This window comes from Carlito syrichta, unplaced genomic scaffold (assembly GCF_000164805.1).
Source record: "Carlito syrichta isolate Samal-C Ts95f unplaced genomic scaffold, Tarsius_syrichta-2.0.1 Scaffold314869, whole genome shotgun sequence".
NCBI lineage: Eukaryota > Metazoa > Chordata > Mammalia > Primates > Tarsiidae > Carlito > Carlito syrichta.
In genome coordinates, this window is record NW_007258965.1 from 221,303 (window position 1) to 236,137 (window position 14,835).

Below are 14,835 nucleotides of genomic sequence, written 5' to 3' on the forward strand. Positions count from 1 at the left end.
TTCTTTTTTTTTTTTTTAAGGAGTAAGCCTGGTGTGGTGGCTCACGCCTGTTAGCCCAGCACTTTGGGAGGCAGAGGCGACAGAATTGACTGAGCCCATGGGTTCGAGATCAGCTTGGGTGACTTGGCGAGACCTTGTCTCTACAATAAATAAATAAATAAAAATAGCCGGGCATGGTGGCGCATGCCTGTCTTTCCAGCCACTTGGAAGGCTGAGGCGGAAGGATCACCTGAGCCCAGCAGGTCGAGTCTGCGGTGGCTGTAAGCGTGCCACTGCACTCCAGCCTGGGCGACGGAGTGGGACTCCAACTCAAAAATAAAATAAAATAAAAAAGAGCAAATATCTTCCTACGAGGGGTGGGGTGGTGCATGCCTGTAATCCCAGCTACTTGGGAGACTGAGGCAGAAGGATTGCCTGGGCCTAGGAAGTTGAAACTGTGGTGAGCTGTGAGGGTCCCACTGCACTCCAACCTGAGTGATAAAGTGAGATCCCTTTAGCTGTTCAGAAAAACTAAACAAAAATCCTTTCAAACCTGTCTTTCACAGACCAGATGTTTGCAAATCCTTGCATGTCTTCTTTTTCCTGAAATAAGTCTCGTACTCACCCAGATCCTTCCAGAAAAAAAGAGAGGTGACTTCAGGTAGCAGTAGTGATGGTCAGAGTGGCTATGGGGTCTCAGCTCTCCAGATCTCTACCAAGCCTGCCAGCAGGGGGCATCCCCTCCACCCGCATCCACCCCTCCACACAAGGAGGAACAAAACACAGACAAGGGAGAAGCCAGCTAGAGTTGTGAGTTTATTGAGGAAGATCCAGGGGTCATTCTAGGATCAGCCCTTGCTACCCATGGTCTTCTTGATCCAGTCTAGGTAGCGGCAGATGTTGGTGTAGACGCCAGGTCTCTCGGGCCACCCACAAGGGTCTGAGCCCCAGGATGTGATGCCTTGGAGTACACCATCACATACCAGCGGGCCCCCAGAATCACCCTGGAGGGGAGAATGAGAAAGAGGTTTCAGCTAAGATGCCCACAAAGTTCTTTTTCCTGCTGTGTCCAGCGTTTAATAACAGTTCTTTAGTGTGACTGGTCTCCTCTAGCCAATGGGGATAAGAGCATTGTCCTGAGACCAATCAGGAGTGGGGTTGGGCTTTCCATGTACAGAGAGAAAGGATGTCTAAGGGCAATGATCAAAATCCTGACCAAGGTGCAGTGGCTCATGCCTATAATCCTAGCACTTTGGGAGGCTGAGGTACAAGGATCACTTGGGCTCAAGAGTTTGAGACCAGCCTGGGAAACATAGCCAGATTTCATCTGTACGAAAAATTTTTAAAAATGGCTGGGTGTGGTGGTGTGCATCTGTAATCCCAGCTACTAGGGAGGCTGAGGTAGAAGGGTTTCCTGAACCTAGAAGTTTGAGGCTGTGGTGAGCTATGATGGCCGCACTGCACTACAGCCTGGTGACAGAGTGAGACTCCGATGCAAAATTTCTTTTTTAAAATCCTGAACAATAAGGGAAGAGAATGAGGTCTCTAGGGTCCAATCCAGAGAAAACAGAGTGGGATTACAGGGAAAGACTGATATTTCCTCCATTCTTGGACAACAGTGGAGGGATAATTGAGTCCAATTACCAAACACAGGAAGAAAATTCTTGTGGGGACACACACACACACACACACACACACACACACACCAGATCCCTAGGGGACAACAGTTGTGGAGGAGACTACTGTCTCTATGGAACAGTCCAGAGCCATTGGCTTTCATGGCAGTATTGCTGACATCACTCCACCCTTGTCCAATGAGGAAGAAAGCATTATCTTCAGGGACCAATCAATTAGCAAAGGGGTGGGGCTTCCATGAAGGGGACAAAGCCAGGGGGAGCCCCAAGGACAACAGCCTGGAGTTGCGGCCTTAGGAAAGTGAGTTATATCTATGACACATCCCAAGAGAAGGGGATTGGATTCACAGAGGAGGCACAGGAGTCAAGGGCGCCATTCCCCAGCCAATAGCGAAGACAGCATTGCTGCTAAAGAGCCAATCGTAGGAGAAGGCAGTCAGCCCTGGCAACCTAGCAAGGTCTCAAGAAAAATGGTCGACTACTTGGCCAGCGGTCGAATCAGCACAAGTTACAGGAAGAAACACCGGGAATGGGAGCAGAGGGTTGCCTAACCTCCATCCTGAGACTCCTTCATAGACATCTCTCTTCCCCCTCCAGGACCTCCCTCTCCACACCCCATCCTACAGGCCAGTGTTTCCAAGAAAATGACAGCGACCATTCAATGCTTCTTATCCCTGTGCTGTGTGACCTTCAGGGAGAGTTTGGCCTTTTCTGAGCCTGGTTCCTGCTCAGGGGTGATTTCTGTGGCTACTGACAGTTTGGAGTCCCCCTACTCCTCCCCATCAGGGGCTTGAGCCTCTAGAAGGGTTTGAAGGAGGAAGGGGACTTCAGAAGTCGTTCACCTGGCATGTGTCTGCGCCATTGCTGTTGCCTGCACAGAGCATGCCATCCGAGACCTGTCCTGGGTAGGCGTCCTCACACTTCTTCTGGGGGAAGATTCTTATTTCTGCACAGTTGAGGGTGTCAGGAAAATTCTCTGAGGAAGGAGAGGTTGTAAGTTCCATGAGAGAGCAATCCTTTGCCTTTCTCCCTGTCCAGATCTAAAGTCCTCTCTGTCCAGCCATAGCTGCATGGGACAGTTTCCTGACACATCACACAGGTGATGTCACTTATCACCACAGTAAAGGAAGCTGTTATTGGCAGTGATTTGGTTTTCTCCAGCTAGAGAGTGGTCCTTGGAGCTTACATTTTTTCCTTGCCCTGAGTTACTTTTAAATCAAGGGGGGGGGGGTGACTTAGAGGCGTCCCCTTGTGACAACTTTGACCTCTCTCCAGTCTCCCTGTCCTCAGACCACCAGGTCCTCAATCTCTGCTAAATCCTACTTCTTCTAAGTGTCACCCTCTCCTAGATGCCTTTCCTGACTACTCTAATTAAAATACCACCCCTCATGGGCTGGGCGCGGTGCCTCATGCCTGTAATCCCAGCACTTTGGGAGGCTGAAGCAGGAGAATTGCTTGAGGCAAGGAGTTTGAGACCAGCCTGGGCAACATAGTGAGACCTAGTCTTTACAAAAAATTAGCTAGGCATGGTGGTGCATGCCTATAGTACCAGCTACTCAGGAGGCTGAGGCAGAAGGATTGCCTGAGCTCAGGAGGCTGAGGCTGCGGTGAGCTATGATCATGCCACTGCACCCCAGCCTAGGAGACAGAATGAGACCCCGACTCAGAAAAATAAAAAAAATAAAAAAAATAAACATCGCCTCTCCATCACTCCCTATATTTTATGACAGCTCTCAACTCTACCTAATATTTTACATGAATCTGTTCATTGTCCATTTCCCCCACCTAGTGTGCAACTCCACAGGACAGGGATTTTGTATAATGTGCTCATGACTTATCCCCAGTACCTATGACAGCTCTTGGGGCATAGTAGGTGCTCAATAAATAAATGTTGAAGGAATGACTGAAGGTGGAATGAACCTTCCTTATTAACCTCCTTTAAGGAAGAGACTTGAAGGGGTTGACTGGCATCTCTGTATGCTAGAAGCGACATGCTCACAATCTCATGTAATCCTCATGACCACGCTTGGAAGGAGGGAGACACTCGTCCATTTCGTTACTCATCTGCCCACGTATCCATTTAACACTTATTGAGCACTTACTGTGTACCAGGCACCATCCTGAGCACTAAGAACATACAATGAGCTGGGCTCGGTGGCTCAGCCTGTAATCCCGCGCCTTTGGGAGGCTGAGGTGAGTAGATTGCCTGAGCCCGTGGGTTCGAGACCCGCCTGGGCAGCGAGACCTCATCTCTACAATAAATCAAAAAATCAGCTGGGCGTGGTAGCGCATGTCTGTAATTCCGGCTACTGGGAAGGCTGAGGCGGAAGGATCGCCGGGGCCCAGCAGGTCGAGGCTGCAGTGGCCGGGAGTGGCCACTGCACTCCAGTCTGGGTGACAGAGTGAGACTCCAACTCAAAAAAAAAAAAAAGAACATGCAATGAAAAAAATAAATGCACCCTGAACTCTTTAGGAGCTCAAAAATCTATTGGATGACGAGTCTCTTTTTGCAGATGAGGAAAGTGAGGCCAAGAGCTGAAAAGAGATTTACTTGTCCAGGGAAAAGGGAAAGGCCATGGTTTGAACTGATCTACTGGATGTGTGAGCAGGTGTGTTTCTACAGCATCCCGCCAGCTTCTTTGAGGGAGGAGTGAGACAGGCAGGAATCCGAGTTCTGGCATTGCCACTTCCCGGAGAAGCCCAGTGCCTGCTTGAGCTGAGCCTCAGGTTTTCACTGTGAAAGAGAGTGAGGGGCTGTCTGGATTTCAGAGTCCCAAAGGGACAGCTTCAGTGGAGATCCAGACTTTTAGGTCCATGGTGAGAAAGGCCCTGGGGACCTAGACTTCTAGTTCTTGGAGAAGGAAGAGCCTGGACTCCTGGGCCTGAGGGAAGAGGGGGCCAGGGCCCAGGTTTCATGGGTTCAAGAGGGAAAAGGAGTCTGGGTGTGGTGGCTCATGCACTTTAGGATAGCTTAAGGCCAGGAGTTTGAGACCAGCCTGGGCAACACAGCAGGATCTCATCTCTACAAAAAAAAAATTAGCCAGGTGTAGTCTCCTTGGGAGACTGAGGCTAAAGGATCACCATAATAGGTAACAGAGTGACCCTGACTCAAAAAATAAATAAAAATAAATAAAAATAAAGATACTTAGGAACTTTTCCTAGGCCTCTGAAGAGTCCACCTATCCCAAGTCTGTTAAGAGGATTATACAAAATCCTACACAACAAAAGGTCTTGTAGGATGGTGCTCCCCACCATAAAGGAGGGGTTTTGGAGGGGCCTGCTTAACAATCTGTGGCTTGCTCTTTCTCTCATCCTGTTAATAATCTGGCCTTTGAGGTTTCCAGCATGGGCCCTCTGTGAATCTCAATGTTACAATTACTTTCCCTTCTGTTCTCCTCCTAAGGGACCACATTTTCCCAATGACTTGGGGTCCACTGGGGCAACCAGTTTCTTCTCTTCCTCCCAGGAGTGGCCAACCCCACTACCTCGGGGACTGGTGACAGTGCCCCAGCCTGAGATGGTGCACATCTGGCCAACTTGGGGGCAGTGATCCGCCAGGCTGATGGGCTTCACTTTGGACCCTAGGGATGCCCGGTCACGTAGCTGTAGTAGCATCAGATCATGGTTGTGGTTGTCACTGTCGTTGCTGTTGTAGCAGGGGTGTGGGATGGAGCGGGCCACAGATATCTCTTGCTCTGGTCCATCCTTTTTCTGCAGGCTGTGGTCTCCCAGGCGCACTGTGTACTTCCTGTAATGGTGGGGGCCGTTGGGGACCCAGGCAGGAGTACATGCCCCAGCCCCTCCTCCCTCAGACCAGGAGTCCAGGTCCCAGCCTCTTCTCCCTCAGACCAGGAGTCCAGGTCCCCAGCCCCTCTTCCCTCAGATCAGGAAGTCCAGGCCTCCAGCCCCTCCTCCCTCAGATGGCGAGTCCAGACCTCCAGCCCCCGTCCTCCCTCAGACCAGAAGTCCAGGCCCCCGGACCCTCTTCCCTCAGATCAGGAAGTCCAGGCCTCCAATCCCTCCTCCCTCCTTCCCTCTTCAGATCAGGAGTCCAGTCCTCAGCTCTCTCCCTCCTGAGTCAAGACCCCAGCCTCACTCTGTCCTCTAGCCCCAGCCGACCTCAGCCCCCACCATCCACTCACGGTTTTTTACAGTGGGCAGCCGTGAGGACCCATTTGGCACCTACAAGAACACCCCCACAGAGCAGCTGCTGGCCCTGGAACAAGGCTGTCTGCCAAGGCTGCGAATGGGGCTCACACTCCTGGCCCTCCAGCAGCTTGGACTCCTGTGCCCTGGGGCGTCCTGCAGCGGGAGGGAGAGGGCTGGAGTGCCACCCCAGGGTGCTATGCCAGGGCCAGGATGTCCACCGTGGGTTGGAATGGACTCATGGCAAGTTCTCCGCATGCAACTTCTTGCAGGAAGCCCTGGCACTCACACGGATACACACGTACACTCATCGGAGTCCACACGTCACCATACACGAGTCACACCTCCGCGCATGCTGGCACGTGCCTGAGTCTATGCGCCCCAAATACGCCCACGTGTATCTGCCCGTTCACCAAGCAGCCCCGGAAGGCCCTGTGCACCCAGATGATTTGCAGCACCACCGAAGCTCCTACTGCCCCTTGCCCCCACCCAACCTCAGGAAAGCCCACTGAGACCCCCAGGCCCTGCCACACCCCTCACATCCCCACGCACGCAGCCACGCGCACCCACATCGCCACCAAGGCATTCCCAACGGCCTCCAGCGCCGCTGCTGCCTTGGGACCACCCCCACACCGAGGGCTCCCCGCCCCCCTACCTGCCCAAGCTGCCCACGTCAAGAGCAGGAGAATCCAGGTCCAGGCTGCACCAGGTGGGGGGCGTCCCATGGCGAGGTCTGGGAGAGGGAGAGGGCGGGGCCAAGAGACGGGAAGGAGGAGCCTGGAATCCCAGCCGGATTTGGGGACTGGGGAAGGAGCCCAGCGTCCGGAGCGGCTCTGAGTTCTGTAGGAGGAGGGAGCTGGGGCCCCCGATTCCTGGAGCTCAGCAAGCGTGGGGACTGGACTCTACATTCAGAGGGAGGAGGGAGGCAGGGTCGCGGGCTTCTGGGTCACCGGGGCCGGGAGCTGGGATTCCTAAGTCTGGGGGAGGGGAAGCTGGATGCGGAGGGCTGCGTCTTAAGGGAGAAGGGAGTCCTGGCTCCTGTAGAAGGAGGGTCCCGGGCCCGGATGCCTTTGAGTATCTCTGCACCTCACCTTCCAGAATCCAGGGGGCAGGGTCATCTACTGATTCGGACCCAGTGGAGGAGGGCCCAGGACTTCGGTTCTCGCTGCCTGGTACACAAATCTGGAGCCTTTTAACTGGGAATCCCCGCCTCCTGCTCCTCCTCCTCCGGTACCTGAGCCTGGGGATCATCTGGGAACAGGAATCCCGGGTGAGAGCGAAGAGAGGCAGAGGGCTGAACGCAAAATCTTGAGGGTTGGAATCTCAGACTCCCGAGGCACGGTAGAAAAGGGGTCTTGGGCTGAGACTCCAGGGTCTGAAACCGAAAGAGTTGGCTGGGGGCCTGGACTCTGGGTCTGAGGGAGGAGGGGCTGGGGCTTGGACTCCTGGGTCTGAAGAAGGAGGGGCTGGGGGCCTGGACTCCTGGGTCTGAGGGAGGAGGGGCTGAGAGGCCTGGACTCTGGGTCTGAGAGAGGAGAGGCTGGGACCTGGACTCCTGGGTCTGAGGGAGTAAGGACTGGGGTCTGATCTGGTCTGAGGGAGGAGGGGCTGGGGCCTGGACTCCTGAGTCTGAGGGAGGAGGGGCTGGAGTGGAGTCCTGGGTTTAAGGGAGGAGGGGGCTAGTATTGCTAGTATTGGGGGAGGAGTCTGTGGGCTAAAGTCTTAAGTAATTTTGGAAGAAGGGGCTTGGAGCCTGATTTTGTGGGAGGATGGGGCTGCTGCCAGTAACCCGGAACGGAAGGTCATCTTGGTTCAGACACCTAAGGGTGGATCAGGCCCCACCCACTGCCCCCTGAGAGGTCCGAGATCTGGGAAGGCAGGTTTGGGAGGGTCCGTGACCTGGTTTTCCCTCCCCCTGGAGGCGTCGGGACCAGCCCAAGCAGCACCCAAGGGCCTTGCTGCAATAGGGCTGATGGAGAGAGACCTCAGCAGCACTTACTAGGGACTCATCCGTGTCCCTCCCCCATCTCACAACGCAGGCAGAAGGAAGGCACAGATCTCCGCATTTATTATAAAATCATCTATCCACTCTAAAGAAGTCAAGACCCTCGCCCAACTTCTCCCAGTCAGGTCCCCGCCAGGATTTAAACCCGGGCCGCGCCCAGGGCGGGGCCACGAGGGGCGGAGGCTGACTCTGCCCGAGTCCCATGTGGGCGGAGCTACCGCACTCCTGACGTCACGGGAGGGACTCTCTGACGGAGGAGGCGGAGCCACAGGGGGTGAAGCCGGGCGGGGAAGTCCCGCTGGGCAAAGTTCCGAGGGGCGGAGCTACAAGGTCGTGCTGTTCCAGGATGATCGTGCCAGTTCCAGGTGTCGTCATAGAGACGCAGCCGCGACGGGGGGGCGTGTCCCTCTTGCCCTCGAGGGGGCGTGGCCATAGCGTCGTCGATACGAGGGGCGGAGCCTGAGGGGGCGGAGTCTCACTGTCCAAAGGGGTGTCTCTATTTACAAGGGCCGCTGGAAGTCAAGGACGGAGACCACTGAGGCTGGAGCTCTGCCGTAACCTCCTGCCCCGTGCCCACCCTCCTCTCTTGGACGTCCGAGGCGTGAAGGCTGTTTTCCTCCATGGTTTCCTGGATCCAGTCCAGGTAGTAGCATGTGTTGGTATAGACGGCAGGGCGTCCGGGTCTGGAACAAGGCTCGGCACCCCCAGATACCACGCCCGCCAGGGTTCCATTGCAAACCAGGGGACCCCCAGAGTCACCCTACACGAGAGAGAAGAGCAGAGGGACTGTTAGGCCTCTCTATTCGGGACAATTACAAGTGCCACTCCCTCCCTCCCAGGAAGGCTCCCAGCCCCTTCCTCCCCCAACACTCAGGAGCTCACTTCTCCAGTCTCCCCTCCCTCAGACCCAGGAGTAAGAGCTCAGGGACCCCAACTCCCCCTAAGCTTCAAGGTCCGGACCCCTATCCCCTCCTTCTTTAGATCTAGGACTCCGGGCCCTCAGCCTCAATTCTCTTTTATACTCAGGCGTCTGGGTCCTGGCCATTCCCTCCCAGGACCCGGATATCCCAGTCTCCTCCTTGCTTTGACCCAGCAAGTCTAGGGCTGCAGCCCTCTCCTCCTTTAAGTTCTAGGAAACAGGGCAAGATGACCTCATCTTCCCCAGGACGGGGTCTCACCTGGCAGGAGCCTCGGCCCCCCTCCCAGAGGCCTGCACAGAGCATGCTATCTGAGATGTGGCCCGGATATGCCCGGTGACAGAGAGTGGGCTCCAGGATGCTGATGTTGGCACACTGCAGCGTGAGTGGATACCGTGCTGTTGAGAAAGGACATCCATCGAGAGTTAGCAGCTGTCCCATGGCACTCAGCACCCCGCCTCCCCGAATGCTCCCTGCACCCTTTCCAAAGGAGGACTCAGGGAGCCACACCATGGGACTCTCAAAGGTAGAGACAAGAGACAGTGACAGAGACAGAATCATAGCACATGACAGAAAACAGCTGGAGATAGGGTCCAAAGGAGAGAGAGAAAAACAGAAAGATGAAGAGAGGCAAGGGGCAAGAGAAGATACCTGTATAACTCAGAGAAAAACAGAATCCATGGAGGAAGAGAGATACCGCTAAAGGGGAAAGAGATTTTCTGAGGCGACAACAAAAAAATAAGGAGAAACAGGCCAGGTGTGGTGGCTCACACCTGCAATCCCAGCACTTTGGGAGTTCAAGGCGGGAGGATCACTTGAAGCCAGGAGTTTGAGGCCAGCCTAGGCAACATAGCAAGACCCCGTCTCTATAAAAAATAAAAAATGAATTTTAAAAAAGAAATGGGGGCTGGGCGCGGTGGCTCAGCCCATAATCCCAGCACTTTGGGAGGCTGAGGCGGGGGGATTGCCTGAGCCCAGGGGTTCAAGACCAGCATGGGCAACTTGGTGAGACCTTGTCTCTACAATAAATGACAAAAAGTAGCTGGGCATGATGGTGCGCATCTGTAGTTCCAGCTACTTGGAAGGCTGAGGCGGAAGGATCACCTAAGCCCAGCAGTTTGAGGCTGTGGTGGCTGTGAGCGTGCCACTGCACTCCGGCATGGGTGAAGAGTGAGACTACAACTCAAAAAAAAAGAAGAAATGGGGAGAAACAGACTCAGAAACATCAGTGACACAAAGGGGGAGAGATATTTACAAGAATATCATCACTGATAGAGACTGAGACATGGAGAGACCAGATGGAGAGAGAGGTGGATATAGCATTGCCAATTAGAATAGATATGGATACAGATATACACCTATGCATCTATGTAAGGTATAGGTGGAGATCAGATGCATCAAGGGGCTTGTTGGGTAAACAGAAGGGGGGAGGGGAATGTGCAGGGAGACCATCCAACCCTTGGGGTGACTAGAGTGAGTGGACTCATCTTGTCTGGGGCAGTCTCTGCTGACTATGTCCAGGGCTTGCTGTTTTGGGAATGTGGGTGAGTTCCTTCAATTTTTCAAGCAATTCCAGAAACTTGGCTTTTATGTGAAATCTACCAGGTTTTAAATATTGGCAGCAGCAAATTCAGACTGGTTTTCAAGACACTTTGAAAACTCATACATGGGAAAAAGTCAAATTTGACTGATGGGTCATTGATTGGTGACTCTGAGAGACACAGGCCTTATTTAGATTCTAAGATGCACATATTTTCATATTTTAACATCTCTGAAATCAAGATGTCTTCCAGTAAATGGTGTCATAGCATCAATGGGACCCCCCTTTTTTCCCCCATTCTTAGCAGTTCATAAAATATTGGTGCATCTTAGAATTTCTAGCATTTTAGACCAGGCATGGTAGCTCATATCTGTAATCTCAGCACTTTGGGAGGCCAAGGTGGGAGGATCACTTGAGCCTGGGAGTTCAAGAACAGCCTGGGCAACATAGCAAGATCTCGACTCTACAAGAAATCAAAAAATTAGCTGACCGTGGTGGTGTGCACCTGTAGTCACAGCTACTTGGAAGACTGAGGTGGAAAGATTGCCTGAGCCTAGGAGATTGAGACTGTGGTGGCCATGATCGTGCCACTACACTCCAGCCTGGGCAACAGAGTGAGATACCAGCTCCAAACAAAAAAAAAAACCCGGGTGAAGTGGCTCATGCCTATAATCCCAGCACTTTGGATTGCCTGAGCCCAGGGGTTTGAGACCAGCCTGTGCAACATAGCGAGACCTTCTCTCTACAATAAATCAAAAAATTGGCTGGGCATGGTGGCACATACCTGTGGTTCCAGCTACTTGGAAGGCTGAGGTGGTAGGATCACCTGAGCACAGCAGGTCGAGGCTGCGGTGGCCATGAGCATGCCATTGCACTCCAGCCTGGGTGACAGAGTGAGACACCAACTCAAAAAAAAAAATCTAGCATCTTAGATGTGATGAAATACATTGATAGGCAAATAGATGGTCAGACAGATAAACTGATGGAAAGAGAGGAGAGAGAGGGAGAGGTGAAAAGGCAGAGAGAGAGAGTGGGGGGAGCCAGACCCTGGGTGTGTCTTGGGCAAGGCCGTACCCTTGGGGCTGGACACAGCCCCCCAGCCTGAGATGAGGCACTCTGTGCCTGGGATGACGCAGTTTTGGCTGAGGTTGAGGGGCTGCACAGCAGGACCCAGCTGTGCCTCCCTGGGCAAGCGAATCAGCATGATGTCATCGTTGTGGTCATTGGCACTGAGGTCCTTGTTGAACCCAGGGTGGGGGAAGAAGTCCGTCACCCGGAACAGCTGTTCCGGTCCCTCCCATTTCCAGAGGTGGTGCTCCCCAAGGCGGACCCACAGAAACCTGCTGGGACAGGCCTCAGAGGTCAAGCTGGGCACAGGCAGGGGTCTTCCCCACCCCAGTCCTTGTTTTCATCGGACAGGATGCTGTGTGATGCCCTGCAAGTCACACACTGTCTGTGGACCCCCATCATTTATGTCTGACCCAGGGTATTGTGTGATTTTCGGCATGACACATACCGTCTCTGGGTCCCAGCTGCCCACTCTGACTTTCCGTCCAGCCTTCCTCCAGAATCGAACATCCCCCTCCCAGCTCCAGGCGGAGTGAGTCAACTTCCTGCCTACCCACCTGGAGCCTTGGTGGTGACCAGTGTCCCCTGGAACGGGGTGAGCACACGGAGGCCCCACCTACCACTCTACAACAGCCCCACCTCCCACCCCCACAGGTCTGCTGGCTTTTGTGGGAGTGTCTCTGTGTGTCTGCTTGATGTGTGTGTGTGTGGATGTGTGTGGAGGGGGATGGGGGGCAGAAAATCCCCAAATTGGGGGTCATCTGTAGCCTTGGGCTCTTCCTGCCTGTCATATCCCTTGGCCTTCAATGCATTCCTTCCTGAGGTCAAACTTTAAGCCTCGGCCCATTTGTGCTCCTGGTCCATGCCCCAGACAGCTGGGGCCCTTTGGGGGTCTACATGTCTATGTCCCAGCCTCTGACTCTGACAGGCAGCAGGCTAATGGCTGAGATTTCAAGATTTGGGGAGGATGAGGTTTTTGTCTCTCTCTGTCTCTCTCTGTCTCTCCCTGTCTTTCTCTCTCTCTGTCATTCTCTTTGTCTGGCTCCGGGTCTGGGAAGGTAGCCCCCACCCCCACACCTCCTCATCCTCTGACCCATCCCTGCCTCTGAAGCTCTTCCACCTCTGTGTCTCTGTATCTCTCCCACTTTGTCTCTGGGATAAAACTTGAACATTGTTTTTCCAGCCTGATGTACAGACCTGAGTTAAAAGAGGGCCCATCATGGAGCAATGCATGATGGGAAATTCCCACACAGCATCTCTCTCTCTCTCTCTCTCTCTCTCTCTCTCTCTCTCTCTCTCTCTCTTTACATTGCTCTAAAGGAATATCACATGGCATCTCTCTTTTTCTTTTCTTTCTTTCTTTATTTTTGAGTTGGAATCTCACTCTGTCGCCCAGGCCAGAGTGCAGTGGCATGCTCCTGGCCACTGCAGCCTCCACCAGCTGGGTTCAGGTGATGCTTCCAATTCAGCCTTCCAAGTACCTGGAACTACAGGCACATGCCACCATGCCTGGCTAAATTTTTGATTTATTGAAGTCTCACCAAGTTGCACAGGCTGGTCTCGAAACCGTGGGCTCAAGCAACTCTCTCACCTTGGCCTCCCAAAGTGCTGGGATTATAGGCATGAGCCTCCACACCCAGTCCACATAGCATCTCTTATCAGTATCTATGCCTTATTCCTGGAGGGAAGAAAATGGAAAAAGGTCGGGTGCAGTGGCTCACACCTGTAACTTCAGCACTTTGGGAAGCTGAAGCTGGAGAATCACTTGATCCCAGGAGCTCAAGACTAGTCTGGGCAACATAACGAAACCTTGTCTCTACAAAAAATTAGCCAGGCTTGGTGGTGCGTGTCTGCGGCCTCAGCTAATTGGGAGGCTGAGGCGGGAGGATCTCCCAAGTCCAAGAGGTCGAGAATGTGGTGAGTCGTGACTCCAGCCTGGGCGACAGTGTGAGACCCCAACTCAAAAAAATAAATAAAATTTTAAAAAAGAAAAGAAAATGGGAACTGTATGAATGGTCACTTTTCCGAGGTAATGCAGATAGGATTCCTGCTTCAGGTAGATTCTGGTATAGAAGAATGCTCAAAATCCAAGATTCTAGGCTTCTGAGATTCTGACACCCTATTATCTGTGATTCTTGAATTCTGTGAGATTCAAGTTCCAGACCTTTATGAATCCAAGATTCTAACATTCTAGAGTCCTCTGGATGAAAAAGTTCAGGATTTTAAAATTATTTGAATAAAATCTAAGACTGAAACAACCTAGAATTCTAATGTTCTGGAACAAGACGACTAGAATTTCATCATTCTAGAATTCTATAAAGCTACAATTTTAGAAACATGTGAGTCAGATTCAAATAATTCACGACTCTAGAATTCTCTGGATCGCAGTAGTCTACTGTGAAGCAAATATCTAGAACCATGAGCTTCAATATTCAATGCACCTAGAAAACTCTGAACTTAAGATTCTAGGATCACGCTAGCCAGTTCAGCTGTTGAACACTTGAAATGTAGGTAATCCAAATTGAAACATACCATTTGTATAAAATACATGCTGAATTTAAAAGGCTTAGTTCCCAAAAAAAGTGAAATTTATAATTCCTAATTGAACACTTGAAATGTAGGTAGTCCAAATTGAAATCTACCATTTGTGTCAAATACATGCTGAATTTAAAAGGCTTAGTTCCAACAAAAGGTGAAATATATCATTCCTAATTATTTAAAAATCAGTTACATACTGGAATAATAATATCTGGAGTATGTCAAGCCAAATCTTTTATTAAAATTAATTTAACCCATTTATTTTTATGTCATTAATGTGTCCACTTGGAAAACTTAAACTTTTACGTGCCTGGCGTTATAGTTCCGGGGGGCAGTGCTGCTGATCCAGACTGCTAAAACTCTAATAGTCTTTGAATCCATAGTTCTAGGATTTTCTGAGGCCACTGTAGACTTTCATGAATTCAAGGTTTTAGGATTCAACGATTCTGGAGTCCTCTGGATCGGTCTAAGATTCTGAGAGTCTAAGTTTTCAGTCTGAGACTCTTAGAACCAGATATTTTAGGACCCTAGAATTTTAGGACTTGGGGGCCACCCTTTGTCCTTCTGAGAGTCAAGCTTTTTGTGTCGGAGAGGGAGGCTTCGCGCTTCCCACTCGCAGCCCCCCTCCTCCGACCCCCACCGCCCCCTCCGTCCCCCCACGTGGCCAGCCGGGGTCACTCACGGCTTGCGGCAATGGGCTGCTGTGAGCAGCCAGTGGTCACTGATGAGGGTCGCCCCACAGAAGAGCCGGGGGAGGTGGAAGAGGCCGGCCTGCCAAGGCTGGGAGTTGGGGGCACATTCCTTGCCCCCGATGGTGCGGGTATCAGCCCAGCTGTGCCCTGGGGACGAGGGTGAGGGAACAGGGGGTCAAGGAGGAGCAGGTTGGACTGCCGGGAGGGGATGCTGAGATGCCCAGAGGGCGGGGGACAGAGCCAGATGGTGGCCGGCCGGGGTGGAGGACACCGGCGGGGTGAGGAAGGGGAGGGGGCGTCGGAGGGACGGGGTGGG

General features: G+C 52.5%; 2 protein-coding genes across 4 annotated transcripts in view; both read right to left on the reverse strand.

The window, feature by feature from the left end:
* Positions 1–777: 777 nt before the first annotated feature.
* KLK8 (kallikrein related peptidase 8) lies at positions 778–7,018 on the reverse strand. 3 transcript variants are annotated; one of them, XM_008072153.1, is made up of 6 exons: positions 6,851–7,012; positions 6,415–6,492; positions 5,756–5,915; positions 5,099–5,361; positions 2,456–2,589; positions 778–983 (listed from the first exon to the last, which is right to left on the reverse strand). In XM_008072153.1, exons 1-6 carry the CDS (start codon positions 7,008–7,010, stop codon positions 828–830), a joined length of 951 nt encoding a protein of 316 aa, XP_008070344.1. In that variant the 5' UTR covers positions 7,011–7,012; the 3' UTR covers positions 778–827. The 3 variants fall into 3 exon arrangements, with proteins under 3 accessions (XP_008070344.1, XP_008070345.1, XP_021561667.1); XM_008072154.1 differs by lacking the exon at positions 5,756–5,915 and having other exon boundaries at positions 6,851–7,018; XM_021705992.1 differs by lacking the exons at positions 5,099–5,361; positions 5,756–5,915.
* Positions 7,019–7,579: 561 nt separating this feature from the next.
* The window catches only part of KLK9 (kallikrein related peptidase 9), a 7,451-nt gene continuing 195 nt past the window's right edge, over positions 7,580–14,835 (reverse strand). The window contains exons 2-6 of the mRNA XM_008072163.2: positions 14,510–14,666; positions 11,296–11,561; positions 8,943–9,079; positions 8,342–8,524; positions 7,580–7,627 (exon numbers count right to left, since the gene is read on the reverse strand). Of these exons, the coding sequence (XP_008070354.2) occupies positions 7,580–7,627; positions 8,342–8,524; positions 8,943–9,079; positions 11,296–11,561; positions 14,510–14,666 (791 nt within the window). The remainder of the gene's footprint in view (positions 7,628–8,341; positions 8,525–8,942; positions 9,080–11,295; positions 11,562–14,509; positions 14,667–14,835) is intronic.

What these genes read in the sequence shown, in the direction of transcription:
- KLK8 (XM_008072153.1), bottom strand. Translation starts at nt 7,010, where the DNA reads ATGATCCCCAGGCTCAGGTACCGGAGGAGGAGGAGCAGGAGGCGGGGA. An exon ending in GCTGCCCACTGTAAAAAACC is followed by an intron (nt 5,362 to 5,755) that starts GTGAGTGGATGG and finishes CCACCATTACAG; the next exon opens with GAAGTACACAGTGCGCCTGG. An exon ending in ATGGCGCAGACACATGCCAG is followed by an intron (nt 984 to 2,455) that starts GTGAACGACTTC and finishes TCTCCCCTCCAG; the next exon opens with GGTGATTCTGGGGGCCCGCT.